The 23442-nt window shown below is 40.2% G+C and overlaps 2 protein-coding genes across 3 annotated transcripts in view; one reads left to right on the top strand and one right to left on the bottom strand.

The window, feature by feature from the left end:
• THSD7B (thrombospondin type 1 domain containing 7B) overlaps window positions 1–3903 on the top strand; it is an 818519-nt gene extending 814616 nt beyond the window's left edge. The window contains exon 28 of one of the 2 annotated variants that reach the window (XM_087858825.1): window positions 2758–3903. In XM_087858825.1, the coding sequence (XP_087714951.1) occupies window positions 2758–2839 (82 nt within the window). In that variant the 3' untranslated portion in view covers window positions 2840–3903. The remainder of the gene's footprint in view (window positions 1–2757) is intronic. The other variant, XM_045782780.2, reaches the window with a different exon arrangement.
• LOC123782474 (uncharacterized) overlaps window positions 1–23442 on the bottom strand; it is a 604024-nt gene that overhangs the window by 8877 nt on the left and 571705 nt on the right. The window lies entirely within an intron of this gene.

Consider the following 23442-nt stretch of genomic DNA (forward strand, 5'->3'; position numbering starts at 1 on the left):
GGCAACACCTCAGTCCGACAGGGAGGAATAGTGTGATGGATTAGAGATCCACCCTGGGTACAGGATGAGTGGTGGTGGCCTCTGTGGCAGGCATCTGCAGGTCCTGATTTAGTGTGAGGTGGTCACGCCTTTCCCAATACCAGAGTTGGAGAGAAAAAAGGAGTACCAGTAGGGGAGAAAGGAAAGAGAGCAGGACTTAAGACAGGTGTCCTGGCTTTGCTAAGACAGCCCCCTCCTCAGGGATCTTTTTAACTAGTCAGGATGCTTTGTAAAGTCACAGCTACCCAGCTCGTACCACCTTACTCAGTTTACCAGCATTTAAGAACTTTCCACTCTAAAATTTCTCAGATCTCACATATGCATAGTTATGATATTAGTATCAGTTGAGAGATTACACGATTTGAAGAGATTCATAGAAAATGAGGTCTTCCTCCAAATGATTCCCAACACACCCCTTGGCCCACAAGGATTTAAGGCCTACATATAGGAGACCCCTCTTCTTTCCCATAATCTCATACAGGGAAACCCATTCATAAAAAATACTACTATTTTGAGCAGAATTTTATAGGCCCGACAAACGCGCTGGCCAAGTTTAGATGTCTCCCAGACAATATCAGTATAAAGATCCAGCCACCTCTATCCCTCGTCCCCACTCCCCGGGACTCAGCTCCTCTTTCATTTCTCTTTGCCCAGTACCTCTTGGCAAATGCTAATTAAGAATGGATTGTCAAAAACTATTTGGAAGCACCTACAGTTCTTCCCTCTCTCTTCCAAAGGTGGGAGGAAGATACTAAAGATACACACAGGATGGGGAAGATCCCAGTTGTCATTTCAGGTGAACTATCTTGTATTAGGACAGCTTCCGCTATCACCAGAACCACAGGAGATGCACAAGCTGTCACTTCTAAGTTAAGTTGTCCTAAACTGTGGTGTAATTTCTTAATATTTTTAAAATGCTCTGGACCTTATTTCAAGCTGGGTCCATTCTCTATGCTAGAGTCTGGGCCAAACAATAGAACTGGAGCCACTGGAATAAAGTTAAGTTGAATATTATTCTAATAACTATGCAGTGAATAGCCATTTGAGAAGCACAAAACCGGAGACTGAGGATCCCGTGGCAGAGGATGCTGGAGCGGGTTTCTGCCTGTCCTGAGCTTCTCCGGTTGGAAGGTGTCTGCCTGCAGCCCATGCCCAGCACTCAGCTCATCACCCATTGAGCACCCACTGCACCCCAGATGCCAGGCAGGAGCACTGAAAGGATCTGTGGTTTTTCCTGTAGTGACTTTTAAAATCATTTTTATTTTGGCAACGTTCATTATGAAACCTCCCCCCCAAAAAAATAGTTTTCGAACTTGAGCATTTAAACTAGGTAATTCTCCCTAGCCCCATTTTAATTCGATCAAGCATCTCTTTCTGTGTATGTGGTAAAAATTCACATGATACAAAAGTCTAACCATTAAGGGAAAGAAGCCAGACAGAAAGGCCACATAACTCCATCTGTACGAAATATCCAGAATAGGCAAATGCCTAAGAGGTGGAAAGTTAGGTGGTTGCCAGGGGCTGAGAGTAGGGGAAATAGGAAGACTACTTTTGTGCGTACAGAGTTTTTCTTTGGGGCTATGAAAATGTTCTGGAACTAGATAAGATGATGGTTACACAACATTGTGAATATACTAAATGCCACTCAGTTGTACACATGAAAATGTTTTTAAGTTTGAAGTATAAAAATTCCTATGTATAGACAAAATGTTGTTTCCACCACATGCCAAGTTAATGGCATGGATAAGAGAGAGTGCACTGAAGAGGTTAAGGGCCTGGGCCTCTGTCAGACATGCTTAAATTTCAGCCACTCAATGACTTGGGGGAAGGTCAGTGACCTCTCTCAGGGTTGTTCTGGGTTTATTGAGGTATTGTATGTAAAATGCTGAACACAAGGCTTGGCACTTAGTATACTTCCAATTAATAATAGATTATACTGTAAAATAAATTAGGAGACAAGGAAAGAGTTGGCTCCCTGCTGGTAAGGATAACCCCAAAGAGCTGGGCTCTGAAGGCATGGCAAAGCCAAGGCCCTGAGGATGGAAGAGAAAGAGTATGGTAGGGGTGGGGCACGATGGAGTAAAATTCAAACTATAAAAGTTCTTTTACCCCTACTAAGAAAGTATAATGCAGGTTGTTTGGCCCCAGATCTGGGCCCTCACTGTGCGATTTGCCAAGGTTACTCAACTTCAGCTTCTCTCTGAGAAGGAAGAGCAGCCGTCCCTGACCTAGCAAAGTTGTCAACCTCAGGTAAAACAGAGACCAGGTGAGAGTGGCTCTGCATGGTGCAGGATCAGAGAAAGTTTCCTGACAGTCTCTGGTGGCATGGCATCTAACTGTCAGGTTTCAGGCCAGAGCAGAAGCGTGTTTACTTAGCACCCCCGCCAGGGTAAGGCCGAGGAGTCTGGCTGCTCCAGCTGCTCGTATGAAACATCTCGGATATGAGGGTCACAGTAGCTCAGGGATTAGTGGACAGAAGATGTTTGCATTGCTGAGTATAAACAAGAACAAGAAAAGTAGCCCTCTACCAGGTTCATTGTTTCCATGAAACCATTTTTAAAGAGGGATAAAATATACAAGTATTCAAAAAAGAAACCCACAGGTTCAGAGCAGTCTTTTGTCATTTAACTACATGAATTTCTGTACCTCATAATTGTCTTTGGGAGATGAAACAGAACTATGTGAACCTTTATCTGAGGAATTCTTTTCCCTTTGCAGCAAGAAGCCAAAACCACATCAAGGCACACCGCCCCAGCAGAAGCCTCTGACCTTAGCCTACGATGGAGACTTAGACATGTAACCTGAAAAAGAAATCCAAATGTAGACATCAACTGCCTTAACCGCTTTCTCTTTTGTAGCTCTCAGACTTCTCAGTTTTTTGAGGAATCTCATGATGTGATACATTGGGCAGAATACAAATATTCCAAAAGTAATATTGCCTCAACTTCATTTGGACATGGAGTCAAGGATTATTAGGTCTGCCATTTTGCTTTCAAGTTGTTTGTGGGTGTGTGTTTAATTTTTTGATTTTCCCAAGGGTCCTGAAAACCCTTCTCTTCCTGTCTGGAAATGGGAGGAGGAAAACATGATGGAATTCCCACAGACCTCAGTACACTTTATCTTCAGCAGCATGATGACAATCTGGAGGAAAGTCCAATCAAGGCATTTACTGTAAATGACGAGCCTGACACTGCTTTGTTACGCACTATATTAGTGCAAGGCTTTACTCTTCCCATACGTCAACAATGAGTTTTCTAGAGTTTACATTGGTTCAGAGACTTTCAAATTGGATTGCCTATTTTCATGAACACAGAGAGAATGGTTTACCATTTCAGAAATTCTCTGAGTTTTTACCTTTAAATATTGTATTTTGTTTTGTAGCCAGGGGATGATGGCACTTCGTGGGTTGATGGAGTGGGCGTAATTGCTGGTCTAGATGAAAGCTAGGTGGTTTCTGAATGAAATATGTATTGAGTGTTAGGTGGCTGTATTGGAGAATGAGGTAGATTATTTCATTACTAAAACTGTATTTTAACAGAAACTTAGCCATGTAGCTATAGTACTATACCATACACACTTGTAATTCAGTTTAATGATGACAAACTCTGCTTTTGTAATTTCAATTTTCTTATCTGAATATTTATACATTTTTTTGAACTTAATTATCTGACCTCATTTAATATACATTGAACACCAACCCTGTTTGTAGCAAGTCTTGCTTTTATAAGGTTTCAATACCTAAACACATTGAAACCATTTTATGAAGATAATTGTTTGTAACTGTAGATGGTGAGAGTAAGAAGGGGTCATCTTGTGGTATTGACTTGTATTTATAACAAATAAAGTGCTCAAGAGACTGAGATGTAGCCTATTCTATATTTATTCATTTATGAAATGCCCTTGCTTTGACAAAAACGGTTTTACTGACCGTTTCCCTGTGTCACTGCTGTAGGGGTTGACAGCTGAAATCACTGCCAGAGAAAAGGATTCTTATTCCACATTCTTAACACTATCAAGTACACTATGAAATAGAGCCAACTATAATTACACAGAGTAGCTTGAAGGAATATTTAAAGCTCAGTTAATATTAGAACAAACCACTGAAATAAGGCAAACACTGACATGTCAATATCCTAAGAAGATGGGAATGTTAGAGGATGTGACTTCTGTTAAGACTGATTAACTGGTTTCGGCCAATGCCACTATGGTTTAAAAAGAAAAAAATAAATGAAAATAGGATGGCTTATATCTACAGTGTCACTGAGCAAACACCCCCTAGAGTTGGCCTCTTATTAGTTCACTTAAATGACAGCGTCAACAGTCTTCATAATAATTCAAGAGATCCTGCTTCAGAAATCAAATCCTGGCTGTGCCCCTTACCCATGGGTGATCCAGTATAAGGATTGCAAATTATGTCTGCCTCGGTTATTTGATCCACACAATGAAGATAATGAAATCATTTTCCTCTTAGGTTAGACATTAAAGGTCAGATGGGGTTGTGGTTCAAAATGGCAATGTAAAAGGATCGTCAACTTACCCACCCCCCCAAACACACAGACACCAAAATCTACAGCTTCCTATGGAACAATTGCCAATGAAATAAACCCCCAAAATAACTGAGCAACTCCTACACTTCCGGCAAATGAGGAAAGACAAACATCAGGACAGAAGAAGCTGAGACACAATCTCACCGTAAGCCCCACCTGTGGTGCAGTGACCCACAATTGGGAGGGAACTCACAACCCCAAGCTTCTCTCACAGGAGCAAAGGTTTGAACCCCACTTTTGGCACCCCAACTTTTAAGACCTGTACCTGAGAGATGGACCCACCCAAACCATCTAGTTTGAAAGCCAATTGGGGCTTACATCACAAAACCTCAAAACTAGAAAACTGAGAAATAGTTCTTGAAGGATTCACACAGACTCACCATGGCTAAAATCCAGGACACAGCATACAGGCAGCAGTCTTTCTATGAAAAAGGCTATGTGCATGAGGGTCAGGTATCTAATTTAGCACACATCTAGGGGCCTACTCAAATCCAAAGACCATGGAGGTTGGTGGGCACCATCTTTATGCTCTGCCACTATCTCCTAGAAAGGAATCTGTACATGCATCTAGGGCCCTGGTTTTTGTGGCTGCAGCCAGGGGAGGACTCCTGATCACCTGACTGGAGGCCCCTGGGCATTGTTTTCATAGGTTCAATGAAAAGATGTCAAACAACAAACAGTACTTAACTGGCTATTACCCCAGGGCTCAGTGAAGAAGGAGCAGATGGAAAAGCCCATCTCCTAGTCATGGCCTATAAGAGGTCTATATACATAGTTTAAAAGCTGCTGGCTGAGATCCTCCCTTTGGGGACAGTACAGGTGTTGGCAGACCCTCACCTACTGAGAGCCACAAAGAACTAAGTAGGCTGCTTGGACAGTCACAGAAGTTTCATAAACCAGCAGGGTTCATTGCAAAGCCTCATCTATGCAAAGCCGACTCCTTCAAAACTGGTAGAGGTGGCTGTTTTATCCAATGGATAGAAACCCAGCACATAGTCAAGGAAAATGAAGAAACAGAGAAATATGTTCCAAGTGAAAGAACAAGATAAAACTTCAGAAAAAGACTTAATGAAACAAAGATAAGTGATTTATATGACAAAGTTACTGACCCATCTATCTGATGCCTACAAGAGACTCACTTCAGATCTAAGGACACATACAAACTGAAAAGGGGGAGATGGAGAAAGGTATTTCATGCAAGTGGAAACCAAAAGCTGGGATAGCTATACTTGTATCACAGAAAATAGAATTTAAAAGGGACTGTAATCAGAGACAAAGAACATCAATACATAATGATAAATGGGTCAATACAAAAAAGTATATAAAATTTGTAAATATTTATATAACAAAATAGGAGCACTTAAAATCTAGAAAGCAAACATTAATAGACCTAAAAAGAGAAATAGTAATACAATAATAGGGACTTCATTTCCCCACTTTCATAGATCAAAATCAATAAGGGAAACAGCCTTAAATAACATATTAGACCAGGTGGACTTGATATATACATGACATTTTATCCCAAAGCAGCAGAACACGCATTCTTCTCAAGCACACATACAACATTCTCACACTAAGTATAATAAATTTGAGAAGACTAAAATATCAAGCATCTTTTCTGAACACAGTGGTGTGAAACTAGAAATCAACTACAAGAAAACTGGAAAGTCCCCATATATGTAAAGATTAAACAACATGCTTTGTAAAGCCAATAGTGATAATGATAATGCATATATCATAATGCTAATGCCTCCATCAAGAAACAAGCAAGATCTCAGGAAGGAGGCAGAGAGTAGGAGGATCCTGAGCTCACCTCCTCCCATGGACACACCAAATTAACAACCGCATGTATTACACCTCACTCTAAAACCCACCTGAAGATGGGCAAAACAGATCTCCCACAGCTAGCATCATAAGAACAAAGATACATTGAAAAGGGTAGAAAGGGCACTGATGTGGTCAGGACCCCCCATCATGGCTACGTACAGGTGAAAGGGATATCAAAAGCATGGAAGAGCAAGGGGATCAAGCCCCACACTGGGCATCCCTAGCCATGGGAACCTGCACTGGGAAGGTGAGTCCCCATAATATCTGGCTTTGAAAATCAGTGGGGTTTAACTCTGGGAGATCCGGAGAGCTGTAGAAAACCAAGTGTCTGCCCTTAAAGAACCAGGGTACATTATCACCTAGTCTGAGATCCAGCACAGACACAGCAGTTTGAAAAGTACTTCCTTTATACATGAAGATTTATTGACTAATTTTAGGACATGTGCCAGAGGGTCAGGGACCTACAGAAGCTTTCTCTGGAAATAGAAGTGCTAGTGGGTATCATTTTTCTTGTCCTCCATCAGCCTAGATAGCCAGATGCTTTTGGGAGCCTGTACTGACACCCTTCATTTATCTTGCCAGTACTGCTTGCCCACCCCATCGTTCCCACCTAGACCTACCCCACCCAACCCACCCACCCCAGCAGGTGCCCTTCTAAAGTGGCTCCTGCCCCAATACACCCAGCAGGCAGACTCAGACCAGCATCTCCCCAAAGTGGCCCACCACACCCAGAAGGCAGTCCTAGCTGGATTTGATGCACCAAACTAGGCCTGCTCCAGAGAAGAGGGCAGCTGATCCCAACCATCAGTAGCTGTGGCAAGGACTCTCAGCTAACTGAGACAGGGGCAGGCACTGCCCACCATTGCACCCACAGCAGTAGCAACCAAATATTTCAGACAGTGGGGCTGAGAGCTAGCCCCACCTGACAGCAAGTCTGCAGTGGCTCTAGTCAGACCTCTCAGCTAACAGTGCTGTGTGCAAACCCTACCCATCTGCACACCTACAGAAGCTGCAACTGTGCCCTTCAGCCAGCTGTGCAGGGGGCAGTTCCTACCAACCAGGATACACAGAGTTTGCAGCCTACCATTGCAGACATCCTAGTTGAGGGCCAGCTTCCCCTGCCCCCACCAGCTCACATAAAGAATTTGCAGCAGGGCTTCTTAGCCAGCCATTATGGGGACAAGTCCTGCCCATCAGTACACCACCAGCAGTTACTGCTCAACCACAAAAGGAGAGCACATACAACCCACACAGGATACAGCACTGGATCACCTGGTCCTGGTGACCAGGGAAGATTATACTATAGGGCACCCCAAGATGCTTTCTATATAATGCCACTACTTTCAAGACCAGGAGATGTAGTTGATCTACCTAATACATAGAAGCAAACAATGAGTCAGACAAAATGAAAAGACAAAGGAATATATATATTCCAAATGAAAGAACCAGAAAAAACACAGAAAAGGAGCTCAATGAAACAGACAAGCAATCCACCCGATAAAAGTTTAAAGTAACGGTCATAAAGATAACCAAACTTGAAAGAATGGATGAACTTAGTGAGAACTTCAAAAGAGAGACAGAATATTTAAAAAAGAACCAGACAGAACTGAAGAAAGTAATAACTGAAATGACAAATACTCTAAGGGAAGCAATAGTTTTGAGGATGCAAAAGAATGGATCAATCTGGAAGACAGGGTAATGGAAAGTGACCCAGATGAAGAACAAAAAAATTTTTTAAAAACATAGGGTAATTTACCTCTGAGACAACAAGCATAGTAACATTCACATTATAGGAGTCCCTGAAGGAGAAGAGAGAAAGGGACAAAAAAGTTACCTGAAGAAATAGCAGCTGAAAATTTCCCTACATCCAGGTTCAGGAATCACAGGGAGCCCCAAACAAGATAAAGCCAAGCAGGCTGGCACCAAAATAACACAATTAAAATGATAAAATAAAAGATAAGGAAACTTAAAAGCAGCAAGAGAAAATAAAATATATACAATGAAAACCCCATGAGAGTATCAGCTGATTTTTCAGGAGAAACTTTGCAGACTGGAAGAAAGTGGCATGAAGTACTGAAAGGCAAGGGAACAAAACAAAAAACCTGTAACCAAGAATATTTAACCCAGCAAAGTTATCATTCAAAGTAGGAGTGATAGTTTCCCAGGAGACAAATGTTAAAGGACTCCAACACCACTAAACCAGCATTAATGTTCCTTGGGAAAAGAAAGGGACATAACTAGAAAAAAATTATGAAAGAAAAAAATTTACTGGTTAAAGCAAAAATGCAGTACTGGCCGTAGATTAGTCACTTATAAAGAAAGCTACTATGAAAGTTAAAACACAAAAGTAATAGCTACAAAAATCAGTTAAGGGGTGCACAAAAGAAATGTAAAATATGGCATCATATACATAAAACATGGAGGAAAGAGTAAAAGTTTAGTGCTTTTAGAATGTGTTGGAACATAAATGACCATCAACTTAATAAAGAATGCTGTACACATAGGAGTTATATATGAACCTCATTGTAACCAAAAATGTACAATAAACACACACACACACACACAAATAATAATAAAGAGAAAGGTATCTAAACACAACCCTAAGAAAATCATCAAACCACAAGAGGGCAAAAAAAGAAAAAGAGGAGAACTAAAAAAATAACCCAAACACGACAAAATGGCAGTGAGAATATACATATCTATATTTACTTTAAATGTAAATGGACTAAATGTTCCAATCAAAAGAGATAGGGTGACTGAAATGGATAAAAAAAAAAAAAATAAGACCCTGCTGCCTTCAGGAGACATAATTCAGACCCAAAGACACATACAGAATGAAAGTGAATGGATGGGGAAAGATATTCCATGCAAACGGAAAGAAACAGAAAGCCGGGGTAGTTAGACTTTCGTGAGACAAAATAGATTTTAGAACAAAGGCTATGGGTCCCAGTTCCAGTCCAAGATGGAAAATCCTATGAACTATGTCTGTGAACACATAGACACCAAATTGACACCTATTTAGAGGGTTACCTAAACAGTTTCTCTATTAAAAAAAAGAGAGAGAGAGAGACCACATAGAGAATGGCAAGACACTGAGACACAGTAAGTAAGGAAACCCTCATACCTGATGCTGAAAACTGCAGTGGGGAGGGAAAGTACTGAAGGGCCATGAGCTGATTTTTTTTTTTCTGTGCTTCAGGTTAGACAAAACAAAGCAAAACAAAACAAACAAAACACTAAAAAACAGGGTCACCTGGCTGGCTCAGTTGGTTACGTGTCTGCCTTCGGCTCAGGTCATGATCCCGGGGTCCTGGGATCGAGTCCTGCATTGGGCTCCCTGCTCACTGGGGAGTCTTCTTCTCCGTCTCTCTCTGCCCCTCCCCCTGCTTGTGCACACGCTCGCGCTCTCTCTCTCCCCCTCTCTCAAATAAATAAATCTTAAAAAAAAAAAAACTTAAAAATAAAACAGTTAAAAGAGCAACAAGATAGTTCTGATCTAAGATGGCAATGAAGGAAGACACTGAACTCACCTCCCCCACAGAACACCCCAAATTACACCTATTAATAAAACAATTCCTCCTGGAGAAGAATGAAGTACTGAATTAACAGCTACTAAGCTACCAAAGAGAGAATGGCAAAAGAATAGCAAGGAATACAGTAACATGGTAACAAAGGGAACTCCACTGTGAAAAGCAGTGGGGAAGCCTAGTATTTAGGGACTCGGAACAGATTCCCCCGTCCTTGCACTGGGGGGAGGGCGAAGCCATGGCTTAAAAGAACAAGTGGCATATAAATGAGACAACACTAGACCTGCTCTACAAGCAGCAGAGGAGCTATAGGAACGCTCTCCAGGTAAGAGGAACTAGAGAACACCACAGTTTGCACTCCCACTCCATCTTAAAAGCCTAGACAAGAACAGAGTCTGGACACCACTTGGGCATGGTCTTTATGCCATAGCTTGTAGGTCCAATCATCAGAGTGATCTTGTGACCTCAGGAAGCCCAGGATCTGCAAGCCCAGACTGGTTCCAATCATGCTGTGACACAGACAAAAAAGTCAACGTTTAAAGGGCCAAGGAGGTGTGGGAACATTCCCCATCCACCTTAAAAGCTCAGTCCAGAGCAGGGTCTGGACACCATAATAGACTGGTCCCAGTGCTATAACTCACAGGTCCAGCTGTCACAGGAAGCTGCAAATTCAGCAAGCCAAGGGTGCACAAGCCCACACCTGCCCTAGTTGTGCTGGGACACTGAAGAAAAAAAAAGTGGTGATTTAAAAGGGCCAAGATGCTGTGGAGAGTCTCCATCCCTACCTTAAAAGACCAGACCAGAACAAGGTCCAGATCACAGTGAGCTTGTGACATCAGTGAGCCCAGAGTCCTCAAGTCCACACCAGCTTCTGTGGTGCTGGGGCACAGAAAATAAGCCACAGGTTTTCTATATTTTTGTTGTGGGGTTTTTTTTTTGTTTTGTTTTATTAAATTTGTTATTTGCTTTTTAATTAATTTTACTTTTTTCCATTTTGTTTTAATTTTTGTGCTTCTTGGTTTTGTTTTTCCTTTTCATTACTTTCTTTTTTTTATTTTTCTTTTCTTTTCTTTTAATGACTTAAAAGAGTGGCTAACATATACAGCCAAAGCTCCAGCCAGACAGCAAAAGCCACCAAGCACACAGTCTACATAGGGGACACCATACACAAAAAACACTCCTTGAAGTTCGGGAAGCCATTCTGCCTAATCCACAGGAACAAACACAAAGTCAGGCAAAATGGGAAAACAGAGGAATCTGCTCCAAAAGAAAGAACAAGAATAAACCTCAGAAAAAGAACTAAATAAAACAGAGGCAAGCCATATTCCTGATAAAGAATTTAAAGAAATGAACATAGAGATACTAACTGCTAGAGAAAAGAGTGGAAGTTCTCAGTGAGGCCTTCAATAAAGAGATAGAAAATATTAAAATGAACCAATCAGAGTTGAAGAATAAAATTACAAAAACAAAATACAGGGAATCAGGTGTAAATTATAGGATGCAGAGAAATGGATCAGCAATCTGGAAGACAGGGTATGGAAAGCAGAAAAGCTGAACAGCAAAAAGAGGGGAAAAAGTAAAAATGATGATAGATTAAGAGATCTCTTGGGCAACATTAATTAAACGAACATTGACATTATAAGGCTCCCAGAAGAAAAAAAGAGAAATGTGTGGAAAACATATTTGAAGAAATAATAACAAATTTTCCCTAACCTTGGGAAGGAAATGGACTCCAAGTCAAAGAAGCATGGAGAGTTCCAAACATGAACCCAGGGAGTTCCACACCATAGTACATAATTAAAGTGTCAAAGATTATGAGGCTCCTGGGTGGCTCAGTCAGTTAAGTGTCTGACTTGATTTCAGCTTAGGTCGTGATCTCAAGGTTGTGGGTTCACGTCTTGTGTCAGGCTCCATGCTCAGCAGGGAGTCTGCTTGAGATTCTTTCTCTCAGTCTGCCCCTTCCCTCCCTGCACTCTCTCTCAAATAACTAAATAAAATGTCAAAGATTAAAGAAAAAGCATCTGTAAGGCAACAAGAGAGAAAAAAGTTTCCTGTAAGGGAAACCATATAAGGCTATGAACTGATTTTTCAGCAGAAACTTATCAGGGCACAACAAAGTGGCATGATATATTCAAAGTGTGGAAAGACACCTACAACCAAGAATATTCTATACAGAAAGTTTATCATTCAGATTTGACCATGAGATATAGTTTCTGAGACAAAACAGGAGTTTATCACAAGTAAACCAGCCTCATAAGAAATGATAAAAGGACATCTTTAAGTGGAAGAAATGGCCACAATTAGACATAAAAAAATTATGAATAAAAAGATGTAAAATATAACATATGCATAAAACGTGGGGGAGGTAGTAAAAAGGGAAGAGAAGGGGGAAAAGAAAGTGTATTTTTTTAAGGATGTGTTCGAACTTATATGATCATCAAATTAATATAGGCTGCTATTTACTTAGGATGTTATATATGAACTTCATGGCAAATAGAAATTCAAAACCTGTGAGAGAGAGATCACACACACACACACACACACACACACACACACACACGAAGATAAAGACAAATGTAACACTATAGCAATTCACTAATCACAAAGCAAGAAGGAACAAAGAAGAACTACAAACAAAAAACAAAAACAAAAAAACAGAAAACAAATTTTTTAAATGGCAACAAGTATAAACCTATCAAAAATCACTTTAAATGTAAATGGCTGAGGGGCACCTGGGTGGCTCAGTCATTAAGCGTCTGCCTTTGGCTCAGGGCGTGATCCCAGAGTCCTGGGATCGAGCCCCACGTCAGGATCCTCAGCTGGGAGCCTGCTTCTTCCTCTCCCACTCCCCCTGCTTGTATTCCCTCTCTCGCTGGCCATCTCTCTCTGTCAAATAAATAAATAAAATCTTTTTAAATAATAAAAATAAATGTAAATGGCCTAAATGTTCCAATCAAAAGACATAGGGAGGCAGAATGGATAAACACTGATTGATATGCTACCTATGAGGTTCACCTCAGACCTAAGAACACCCACTGACTGAAAGTGAAGGGATGGAAAAACATTTGCAATGGAAATGGAAGCAGAAAATAAAAAACCAAGGTATCAATACTTAGACAAAATAGATTTTAAAACAAATACTATAACAAGAGATGAACAAAATGATAAAGGAATTGATCCAACAAGAGGATATAACAATTGTAAATATCTAAGCACACACACTGGAGCATTTATACATAAAGCAAATATTAACAGACATAAAGAGAAAAATTGGTGGTCATACATTAATACTAAGGGAATTTAACACCCCACTCACATCAATGGATAGATCATCCAGAGAGAAAAATCAATAAGGAAACAATGTCTTTGAATGACACATCAGACCAGATGGACATAACGAATATATACAGAACATTCCATCCAGAAACAACAGAATACACATTCTTTTCAAGGGCCCATGTAACATTCTCCAGAAGAGATCACATATTAGGTCATAAAACAAACCTCAATAAATTTAAGAAGACTGGAATCAGAGCATGCATATTTTCCTACCACAACAGTATGAAATTGGAAATAAATCACAAGAAAAAAAAAACTAGGAAAAACACAAACATGTGGAGACTAAACAACATGATACTAAACAACCAGTAGGTCAACCAAGAAATCAAAGAGGAAATTAAAAAAAAAAAATACAATAAGATAAATGAAACTGAAAAACGGTCCAAAGTGTTCGGGACAGAGAAGGAGCAGTTCTAACAGAAAAGAATCTACTGATACGAGCCTACCTCATCAACTAAGAAAAAGCTCAAAACCAATCTAAACTTCCACCTACAGGAACTAGAAAAGGGAAAATAAAAATAAACAAAACCCAAGATGAGTAGGAAAAAGAAAATAATAAAGATCGGAACAGAAGTACATGGCATAAAGATGAAACAATAGAGAAAAATCAATGAAACCAAGAGCTAGTTTTCTGATATGATAAATAAAATTTGACAAACCAAACTCATCCAGAAAAAAAGAGAAAAGACCCAAATAATTAAAATCAGAAATGAGAAAGATTAAGTTAAAACTGACACCAAAGACGCACACAGGATTATAAGAGAACGCTACAAAAACTTACATGCCAACAAACTGGACAACCTAGAAGGAATGAATAAATTCCCAGAAATATACAATCTTTCCGAACTAAACCAGAAAGAAATGGACAATCTGAACAGACTGATTCCAAGTGACAAAACTGAATCTATAATAAAAAAAACTACCAAAAAATAAAAGGCCAGGACCAGGTGGATTAACAGGGAAATTCTACCAAACATTTAAAGAATGATTAGTACCTACTCTCCTCAAATTATTAAAAAAAAAAAAAAATCAGAAAAAAAGGAGAGGTTTGAAATACATTCTATGAGGCCAGCATTACCTAACACCAAAACCAGGTAAAGACACAAAAAAGAAAACCACAGGCTAATAACCTTGATGAACACAGATGCTAAAATCCTCAATAAAATATTAGCAAACTGAATTCAGCAATGCATTAAAGAATATTCACCACAATTAGGTGGGATTTATTCCAGGGTGCAAGGATGGTTCAATTATTTGCAAATCAATCAGCATGATACACCACACCAATAAAATGCAGGATAAAAATCACATGATCATTTCAATGGACACAGAAAGTTTTTGACAAGATTTAACATTCATTCATGATAAAAACTCTCAATAAACTGGAGTTAGAGGGAACACATTTCAACAATATGAAGGACATATATTAAAAACTCACAGTTAACATCATACTCAATGGTAAAACACTGAAAGCTACCCCTCTAAGGTCAGGAGCAAGACAAGAATGTCCATTCTCAACACTTTTATTTAACATCACACTAGAAGTCCTAGCCACAGCAATCAGACAAGAAAAATAAATAATAGGCATCCACATTCATAAAAAAGAAGTTAAACTTCACCATTCATAGGTGACATACTACATATAGAAAACCCTGAATATTCCACCAAAGTGGAGGGGGGGGGGACTACTAGGAGTAATAAACAAATTCAGTAAATTGGAAGGATACAAATTTAATGCCCAGAAATTGGTAGCATTTCTCTATACTAATAATGAAGTAGCCAAAAGAGAAATTTAAAAAATAACACTGTTTACAATTGTACCAAAAAGAATAAAACATCTAGGAATAAACTTAACAAAGGAGGTGAAAGACCTGTACTCACACTCTGAAAACTATAATAAACAATGATGAAAGAAATTGAAGATGACACAGACAAATGAAAAGATATTCCATGTTCATGGATGGAAAAAATGAATATTGTTAAAATATTCATATTATCCAAAGCATCACCAATTGAATGCAATCCCTATTAAATACCAACAGTTCTCACCAGACTAGAATAAAAAAAAAAATCCTAAAGTGTATGCGGAATTACAGAAGACCTTGAATAGTTAAAGTGATTCTGAGAAAGAAATACAAAACTGGAGGTATCACAACCCCAGATTTCCAACTACATTATAAAGCTGTAGTACTCAAAATAGTATGGTACTGGCACAAAAATAGACACACAGCTGAATGAAATGTAATAGAGACTCCAGAAGTAAAACCACAATTATCTGTTCAATTAATTTATGACAAAAGAGGAAAGAATATACAATGAAGAAAAGCTGGTCTATTCAATAAATCGTCCTGGGATAACTAGACAGTTACATATAAAAGAAAGGAACTAGACCACTTGCTAACACCATATACAAAAACGAACTCAAAATAGATTAAAGACCTAAATGTGAGGCCTGAAACCATAAAAAATCCTACAAGAGAGTACAGGCAGTAATTTCTCTGACATTGGCTGTAGCAACACTTTTCTAGATATGTCTTCCAAGCCCTGGGCAACAAAACCCAAAATAAGCTATTGAGACAGCAAAAGACAAAACAAAACAAAAAACAAAACAGAACAAAATGCACACACATTTGCACAGCAAAGGAAGCCATTGACAAAACAAAAAGTCAGCCTAGTGAATGGGAGAAGATATTTGCAAAAGATATATCTGATAAGGGATTAATTTCCAAAATATATAAAGAATTTATACAATTCAACACCAAAAAACAAATAATCCAATTTAAAAATGGGCAGAAGACATGAACAGACATTTCTCCGAAGAAGACATACAAATGACCAACAGACACGGGTAAAGATGTTCAACATTACTAATCATCAGGGAAATGCAAATCAAAACCACCATGAGACATTACCTTACATCAGATAGAATAGCTATAATTAAAATGACAAAAAAACAAGTGTTGACGAGGATGTGGAGGTAAAGGAACTCTTGTGTGCTGTCAGTGGGAACATAAATTGGTACAGCCACTGTGGAAAACACTGTGGAGGTACCTCAAACAATTCAAAATAGATATACGATCCAATAACTCCACTACTGGGTATCACCCAAAGAAAATGAAAACATCATTTCTAAAAGAGATACACACCTCTATGTTTATTGCAGTACTTACAATAGCCAAGATTTGGAAGTAACCTAAGTGTCCATCAGTAGGTGAATGGATAAGGAGAAAATGAGGTGTACATGTATGGATATACATACTCACACGTATAAATACAATAGAATATTAAGCATCTATTTTAAAAAAGGATGAGATCGCCCCATCCAAGCCAACATGGGTGGACCTAGAGGGTATTATTCTAAGTGAAATAAATCAGACTGAGAAAAACAAATACCATATGATTCCACTCATAAGAGGATTCAAAAAGTAAATAAGCAAAAAAGAAAACTATAAATACAGAAAACAAACTGATTGGGTCAGGCAAAATGGGTGGAGGGGAGATATAGGCTTCTAGTTATGGAAGGAGTAAGTCACAGGAATAAAAGGCAGAGCATAAGGAATATAGTCAATGATATTGTAATAGCAATGTAATGGGACAGATAGCTACACCTGTGATGAACATAGCATAATATATAAACGTATCAAATCACAAAGTTGTATACCTAAAACTAATATAACACTGTGTGTCAACTATGTTCAAAAGACAGAGAGAGAGAGAGAGAGTTCACTTGAGAGAGAGCAAGTGAGAGCAAGAGAGTGCTTTACTGGAATATAAAGAAACTGGCCGAAAAAGAAAAGAGAAAAAAAGAGGAAAGAAAGGGAAAGAGGAAAGGAAAGAAAAATGAAATCAGCCAAATGGCAAGGGAGCTACTGGAATTATCTCCAGGACTGAGAATCTGTCTGCCAGCATGTTTATGTTTCCCTCCAACTTGGTAGCGTGGATAGAAAGAGGATCCAGGTACCCTAGCTGGCTTACCATCTCCACAAGCCCTGGGCCTCTAGCCCACACCAGCCCCAGCTCTCCTACCAAGGTGGCCCCAGTGCAACGTACACTGAGACATCAGAGTCAGCACTAACTACAACTACAGCTGTAGTGCCAAGGTGACACAGACACAAAGCACCCCAGAACACTCCAGGCCCTCACCACTTAGGTTCCAGACAGTTTGCTAGAGCACCCCCGGTGAAGAGCTCTCTGGTAACTCCCAACTCATACTTGACAGATGCCTCTCCAAGATGCTCTGTGCGAGAACACATCAGCCTCCACTTCTTTGGCTTTAGCTATCTTCCCAGAATACCATCAGTGAAGATAGTGGCAGGACACCCTGGCTTTTACCCAATTCGTCTACAGCCATTCTGCCAGGGCACCCCCTGGATGGAGCACTGCTGACACCCCAGCCCATGCCCTCCCTTGGCTACAACATCTCTGCCAGGGTGCCCTCTGCACAGAGAACCCTAAGACCATGCTGATCCACATCGACTTCAGTTCTGCTCATCCATCAAGGGCAGTCCTAGCATGGAGCGCCCCAGGAACCTTAGCCCATGACAACTACCGAAGACACAAAACACACACAACTTATACATGGGAAGTTTAGAGGAAATAAAATCTTCAGCCTAGTTCATAGAAACAAACAGAAAAAGTCAAGCAAAATGAGGAGACAGGAATATGCTCCAAATGAAAAACCTCAGAAAAACAAACAAATGAAACAGACATAAGCAACATGTCTTGTAAAAAATTTAAGGTAATGATCATAAAGATGCTTCCCACACTGGAGAGAAGAGTGACAGAACTCAGTGAGAACTTCAACAAAGTGAGAGAAAAAAAATACACACACACACACACACACACACACACACACACACACACACACCAATCAGAGTTGAAGAATAAAATAACCAAAATTAAAATACACTACAAGGAAACAACAGATGATTAGAGAATGCAGAAGGATGGATGGGCAATCTGAATAACAAGCTAATGAAGAGTAACAAAAAAGGTAACAAAGTAACAACGAAGTAACAAAGAAGAACAAGAAGGAAAAAGACTTTAAAAAATGAGGGTGGGTTAAGGAATCTTTTTGACAACATCGAACAAACATTCACATTATAGGGTCCCAGGAGGAGAAAAGAGAAAGAAGGGGGAAGAAAATTAAAGAAACAAATCTGAAAACTTCTGTAAACAGGGGAAGGAAACAGATATCCAGGTTCAGGATTCACAAAGAGTTCCAAACAAGATGAACCCCAGGAGGTCCACACCAAGACACATAATTAAAATGTCAAAGATTAAAGATAAACATACTTTTTAAAGCAGCAAAGGTGAAGAAAAAGTTTTATACAAGAAAATCTCCAGAACACTATCAGCTGATTTTTCCTTTGCAGACCAGAAAGGGGTGGCATAATATATTCATAGTACTAAAAGGAAAAAATCTACACCTCTTGCCTACTGTGCTTTAAAAAGAAAAATAGTTTCCCAGATAAACAATAGATAAAGGAGTCAATCACTAATTGAAACTTATAATAACTGCTAACAGGACTGCTTGAAGTGGAAAAAGAGAAAGAATATTTAGAAGAAAATTATAAATCAAAAGATGTAAAATATGACAAGATTTACATAAAATGTAGAGGGGGGAGTAAAAAAAAGTCATTTGAGAATGTGTTTGATTTTAAATGACCATCAACTTAAAGAGACTAATATATATTTGGGTTGTTAATATATAAGCCTTATGGTAACCACAAATCCAAAACCTATTACAGATGCGCAACAAATAAAGGGAAAGAAAGCCAAGCATAACACTACAGAAAGTCATCAACCACAAGGAAAGAGATTAGGAGAAGAAACAGCAGAGAGGAACTACAAAAACAACCAGAAAACAACTAATAAAATGGCAAGAATATACTTATCAATAACTACTTTAAATGTAAATAGTACAAATGCTCCATTAAGAAGACATAGGGTGGTAGAAAGGATTAAACAACAATAACAAGATCCATTTATATGCTATCTCAAAGAGATTCATTTAAGACCTAACACACACATAGATTGAAAGTAAAAGGAGGAGAAAAGATATCCCATGCAAATGGAAGCAAAAAAAACAAAACAACCTGGGATAGTAATGCTTATATCAGACAAAAGAGACTTTATAACAAAGACTTCAATAAGAGATAAAAATGGGCATTAGATCATGATAAAGGGATCAGTCCAACAAGAGAAGATAACAATTGTGAATACCAACGCACCAAACATTTGAACATTTAAATGCATAAAATACCAGCAAAGGGAGAAATTAAGAATAATACAATACAGATCCCCGGAGTTAAGACGGCGGAGGAGTAGGGGACCCCTTTTTCAGCCGGTCCCCTGAGTCGAGCTGGATAGGTACCAGACCAGCCTAAACAACCACGGAATCAGCCTGAGACGCAGGAAGATGCATCTGGATCTCTACAAATGAACATCTCCAGCGCTGAGTATTGAGGTACGAAGCGGGGAGCCATGAAACTGTGCACAGATATCAGAAGATAAACGGAAGGGGGAGGGAGCCGCCGCGTTGGGGCGCCGGGAAGGGGTAGCCACTTGCACGGGGGAGCGGGTGGGGCTCGAGGACGGCACCCGCAAAACAGCAGACTGAGACCGTGAGCCAGGTGCGCGCCACCAGGCACCTCTCAGAACTCCGGAATCCTGGTGCGCTCACTGGATCCAGACTGAGACCGGGAGATCCGGGAGCGCGCGGGGCGGCCGGCGGCGTTAGAAACACAAAGGACAGAGACGCGCCGGCCCTGGAAGTGAGGGCTGGGACGCCGGGTGTGGGGCGCACATCCCGGGACGCTGCAGGGTTGAGCAGCACCAACAGTAACAGAGTTAAAGTGGCCAGAACATCAGTGGAGAACGGGCCGCAATCCCTCTGTTCTGTGACAGGCTGAAATTCGGCCGCTGCTGCTCTGACTCTCAGAAGAGGCACAGCAGACCGCCAGGGAAAGCCGCCAGAGAACAAAAGCCTGGAAATACCGGCTCAGGGAGTGCCCATCCCCATTCCCCCTCGCAGGGGACGCCGAGACTCTACCCAAACAGGGTTGCCTGAGTATCGGCGCGGCAGGCCCCTCCCCCAGAACACAGAAGGCAGGCTGAAAAATCAAGAAGCCCACAACCCAGGCGCCTGGGTGGCGCAGTCATTGAGCGCCTGCCTTCGGCTTAGGGCGTGATCCCGGCGTTCCGGAAAGGAGTCCCTCATCGGGCTCCTCCGCTGGGAGCCTGCTTCTTCCTCTCCCACTCCCCTGCTTCTGTTCCCGTTCTTGCTGACTGTCTCTCTCTCTCAGATAAATAAATAAAATCTTTAAAGAAGAAGCCCACATCCCCAAGATCCCTATAAAACAAGGGGCACGGCCTGGGACCCAGTCAATAATTTGGGCTCTGGAAACCCCGCAACCTCTCCTCATCAGAATGACAAGAAGGAGAAGCCCCCCCCAGCAAAGAAAAGACAGTAAGTTTGTGGCCTCTGCCACAGAAATAATGGATATCGATGTAACCAAATTATCAGAATGGAATTCAGAGTAACAGTGGTCAAAATGATGAGTAGAATTGAAAAAACTATTAACGAAAAGGTTACTGAGAATATAGAATCCCTAAGGACAGAAATGAGAGCGAATCTGACAGAAATTAAAAATTCTATGAGCCAAATGCAGGCAAAACTAGAGGCTCTGACGGCCAGGGTCACTGAAACAGAGGAACATATTAGTGAATTGGAGGATGGGTTAATAGAGGAAAAAACGAAAATAGAAGCTGGTCTTAAAAAAATCCACACCCACGAATGTAGGTTACGGGAGATTACTGACTCAATGAAACGATCCAATGTCAGAATCATCAGCATCCCCGAGGGGGTGGAGAAAAACAGAAGTCTAAAAGAGATATTAGAACAAATTGTAGCTGAAAACTTCCCTAATCTAGCGAGGGAAACAAACATTCGTGTCCAAGAGGCAGAGAGGACCTCTCGCAAGCTCAACCACGACAAACCTACGCCACATCACGTCATACTGCAATTCACAAATATTAGATCCAAGGATACAGTATTGAAAGCGGCCAGGGCAAAGAAATTTCTCACGTACCAAGGCAAAGGCATCAGAATTACATCAGACCTGTCTACACAGACCCGGAATGAGAGAAAGGGTTGGGGGAGCATATTTAAAGCTCTTTCAGAGAAAAACATGCAGCCAAGGATCCTTTATACAGCAAGGCTGTCATTCAGAATTGATGGAGAAATAAAGACATTTCAGAATCGCCAGTCACTAACCAATTTTGTAACCACGAAACCAGCCCTACAGGAGATATTACGGGGGGTTCTATAAAGGTAAAAAGGCCCCAAGAGTGATACAGAAAAGAAAGTCACAACCAATACAAACAAAGACTTTACTGGCAACATGGCATCATTAAAATTCTATCTCTCAGTTCTTAGTGCCAATGTAAATGGTTTGAATGCTCCCATTAATGCCACAGGGTTGCAGATTGTATAAAAAGAAATGACCCATCCATTTGCTGTCTACAAGAGACTCATTTCAAACCCAAAGATGCATTCAGACTGAGAGTAAGGGGATTGAGTACCATCTTTCATGCAAATGGACCTCAAAAGAAAGCTGGGGTAGCAATTTTCATATCAGAGATTGGATTTTAAACTAGAGACCATAGTTAGAGATGCAGAAGGGCACTATATTATTTTTTTTAATATTTTATTTATTTATTTGACAGAGATAGAGACAGCCAGCGAGAGAGGGAACACAAGCAGGAGGAGTGGGAGAGGAAGAAGCAGGCTCATAGCAGAGGAGCCTGATGTGGGGCTCGATCCCATAACGCCAGGATCACGCCCTGAGCCGAGGCAGATGCTTAACCGCTGTGCCACCCAGGCGCCCCGGCACTATATTATTCTTAAAGGAAGTATTCAACAAGTGGATATGACAATTATAAATATATATGCCCCCAACAGGGGAGCAGCAAGATACACAAGCCAACTCTTAACCAGAATAAAGAGACATATAGATAAAAATACATTAATAGTAGGGGACCTCAATACTCCACTATCAGAAATAGACAGAACACCCTGGCAAAAACTAAGAATCAAAGGCTTTGAATGCCATACTCAACGAGTTGGACCTCGTAGATGTATATAGAACACTACACCCCAGAACCAAAGAATACTCATTCTATTCTAATGCCCATGGAACATTCTCAAGAATAGACCATGTTCTGGGACACAAAACAGGTCTCAACCGATACCAAAAGATTGAAATTATCCCCTGCATATTCTCAGACCACAACGCTCTGAAATTGGAACTCAACCACAAGGAAAAATTTGGAAGAAACTCAAACACTTGGAGACTAAGAACCATCCTGCTCAGGAATGACTCGATAAACCAGGAAATCAAAAATCAAATTAAACAATTTATGGAGACCAACGAGAATGAAAACACAACGGTCCAAAACCTATGGGATACTGCAAAGGCAGTCCTAAGGGGGAAATACATAGCCATCCAAGCCTCACTCAAAAGAATAGAAAAATCTAAAATGCAGTTTTTATATTCTCACCTCAAGAAGCTGAAACAGCAACAGAGGGACAGGCCTAATCCACTCATGAGGAAGCAGTTGACCAAAATCAGAGCAGAAATCAATGAATCAGAAACCAGAAGTACAGTAGAGCAGATCAACAGGACTAGAAGCTGATTCTTTCAGAGAATCAATAAAATTGACAGACCACTGGCAAGACTTATCCAAAAGAAAAGAGAAAGGACCCAAATTATTAAAATTATGAATGAAAAAGGAGAGGTCACAACGAACACCATTGAAATTGGAAGGATTATTAGAAATTTTTATCAACAGCTATATGCCAATAAACTAAGCAATCTGGAAGAGATGGAATCCTTCCTGGAAACCTATAAACTACCAAGATTGAAACAGGAAGAAATTGATTTCTTAAACAGGCCAATTAATTATGAAGAAATTGAGTCAGTGATAAATAACCTTCCAAATAACAAAACTCCAGGCCCGGGCGGTTTTCCAGGGAATTCTACCAAACATTCAAAGAAGAAATAATACCTATTCTCCTAAAGCTATTTCAAAAAATAGAAACAGAAGGAAAGCTACCAAACTCATTCTATGAGGCCAATATTACCTTGGTCCCCAAACCA

This window comes from Ursus americanus, chromosome 1 (genome assembly GCF_024610735.1).
Source record: "Ursus americanus isolate L20-20 chromosome 1, mUrsAme1.1.p, whole genome shotgun sequence".
Classification (NCBI taxonomy): Eukaryota; Metazoa; Chordata; class Mammalia; order Carnivora; family Ursidae; genus Ursus; species Ursus americanus.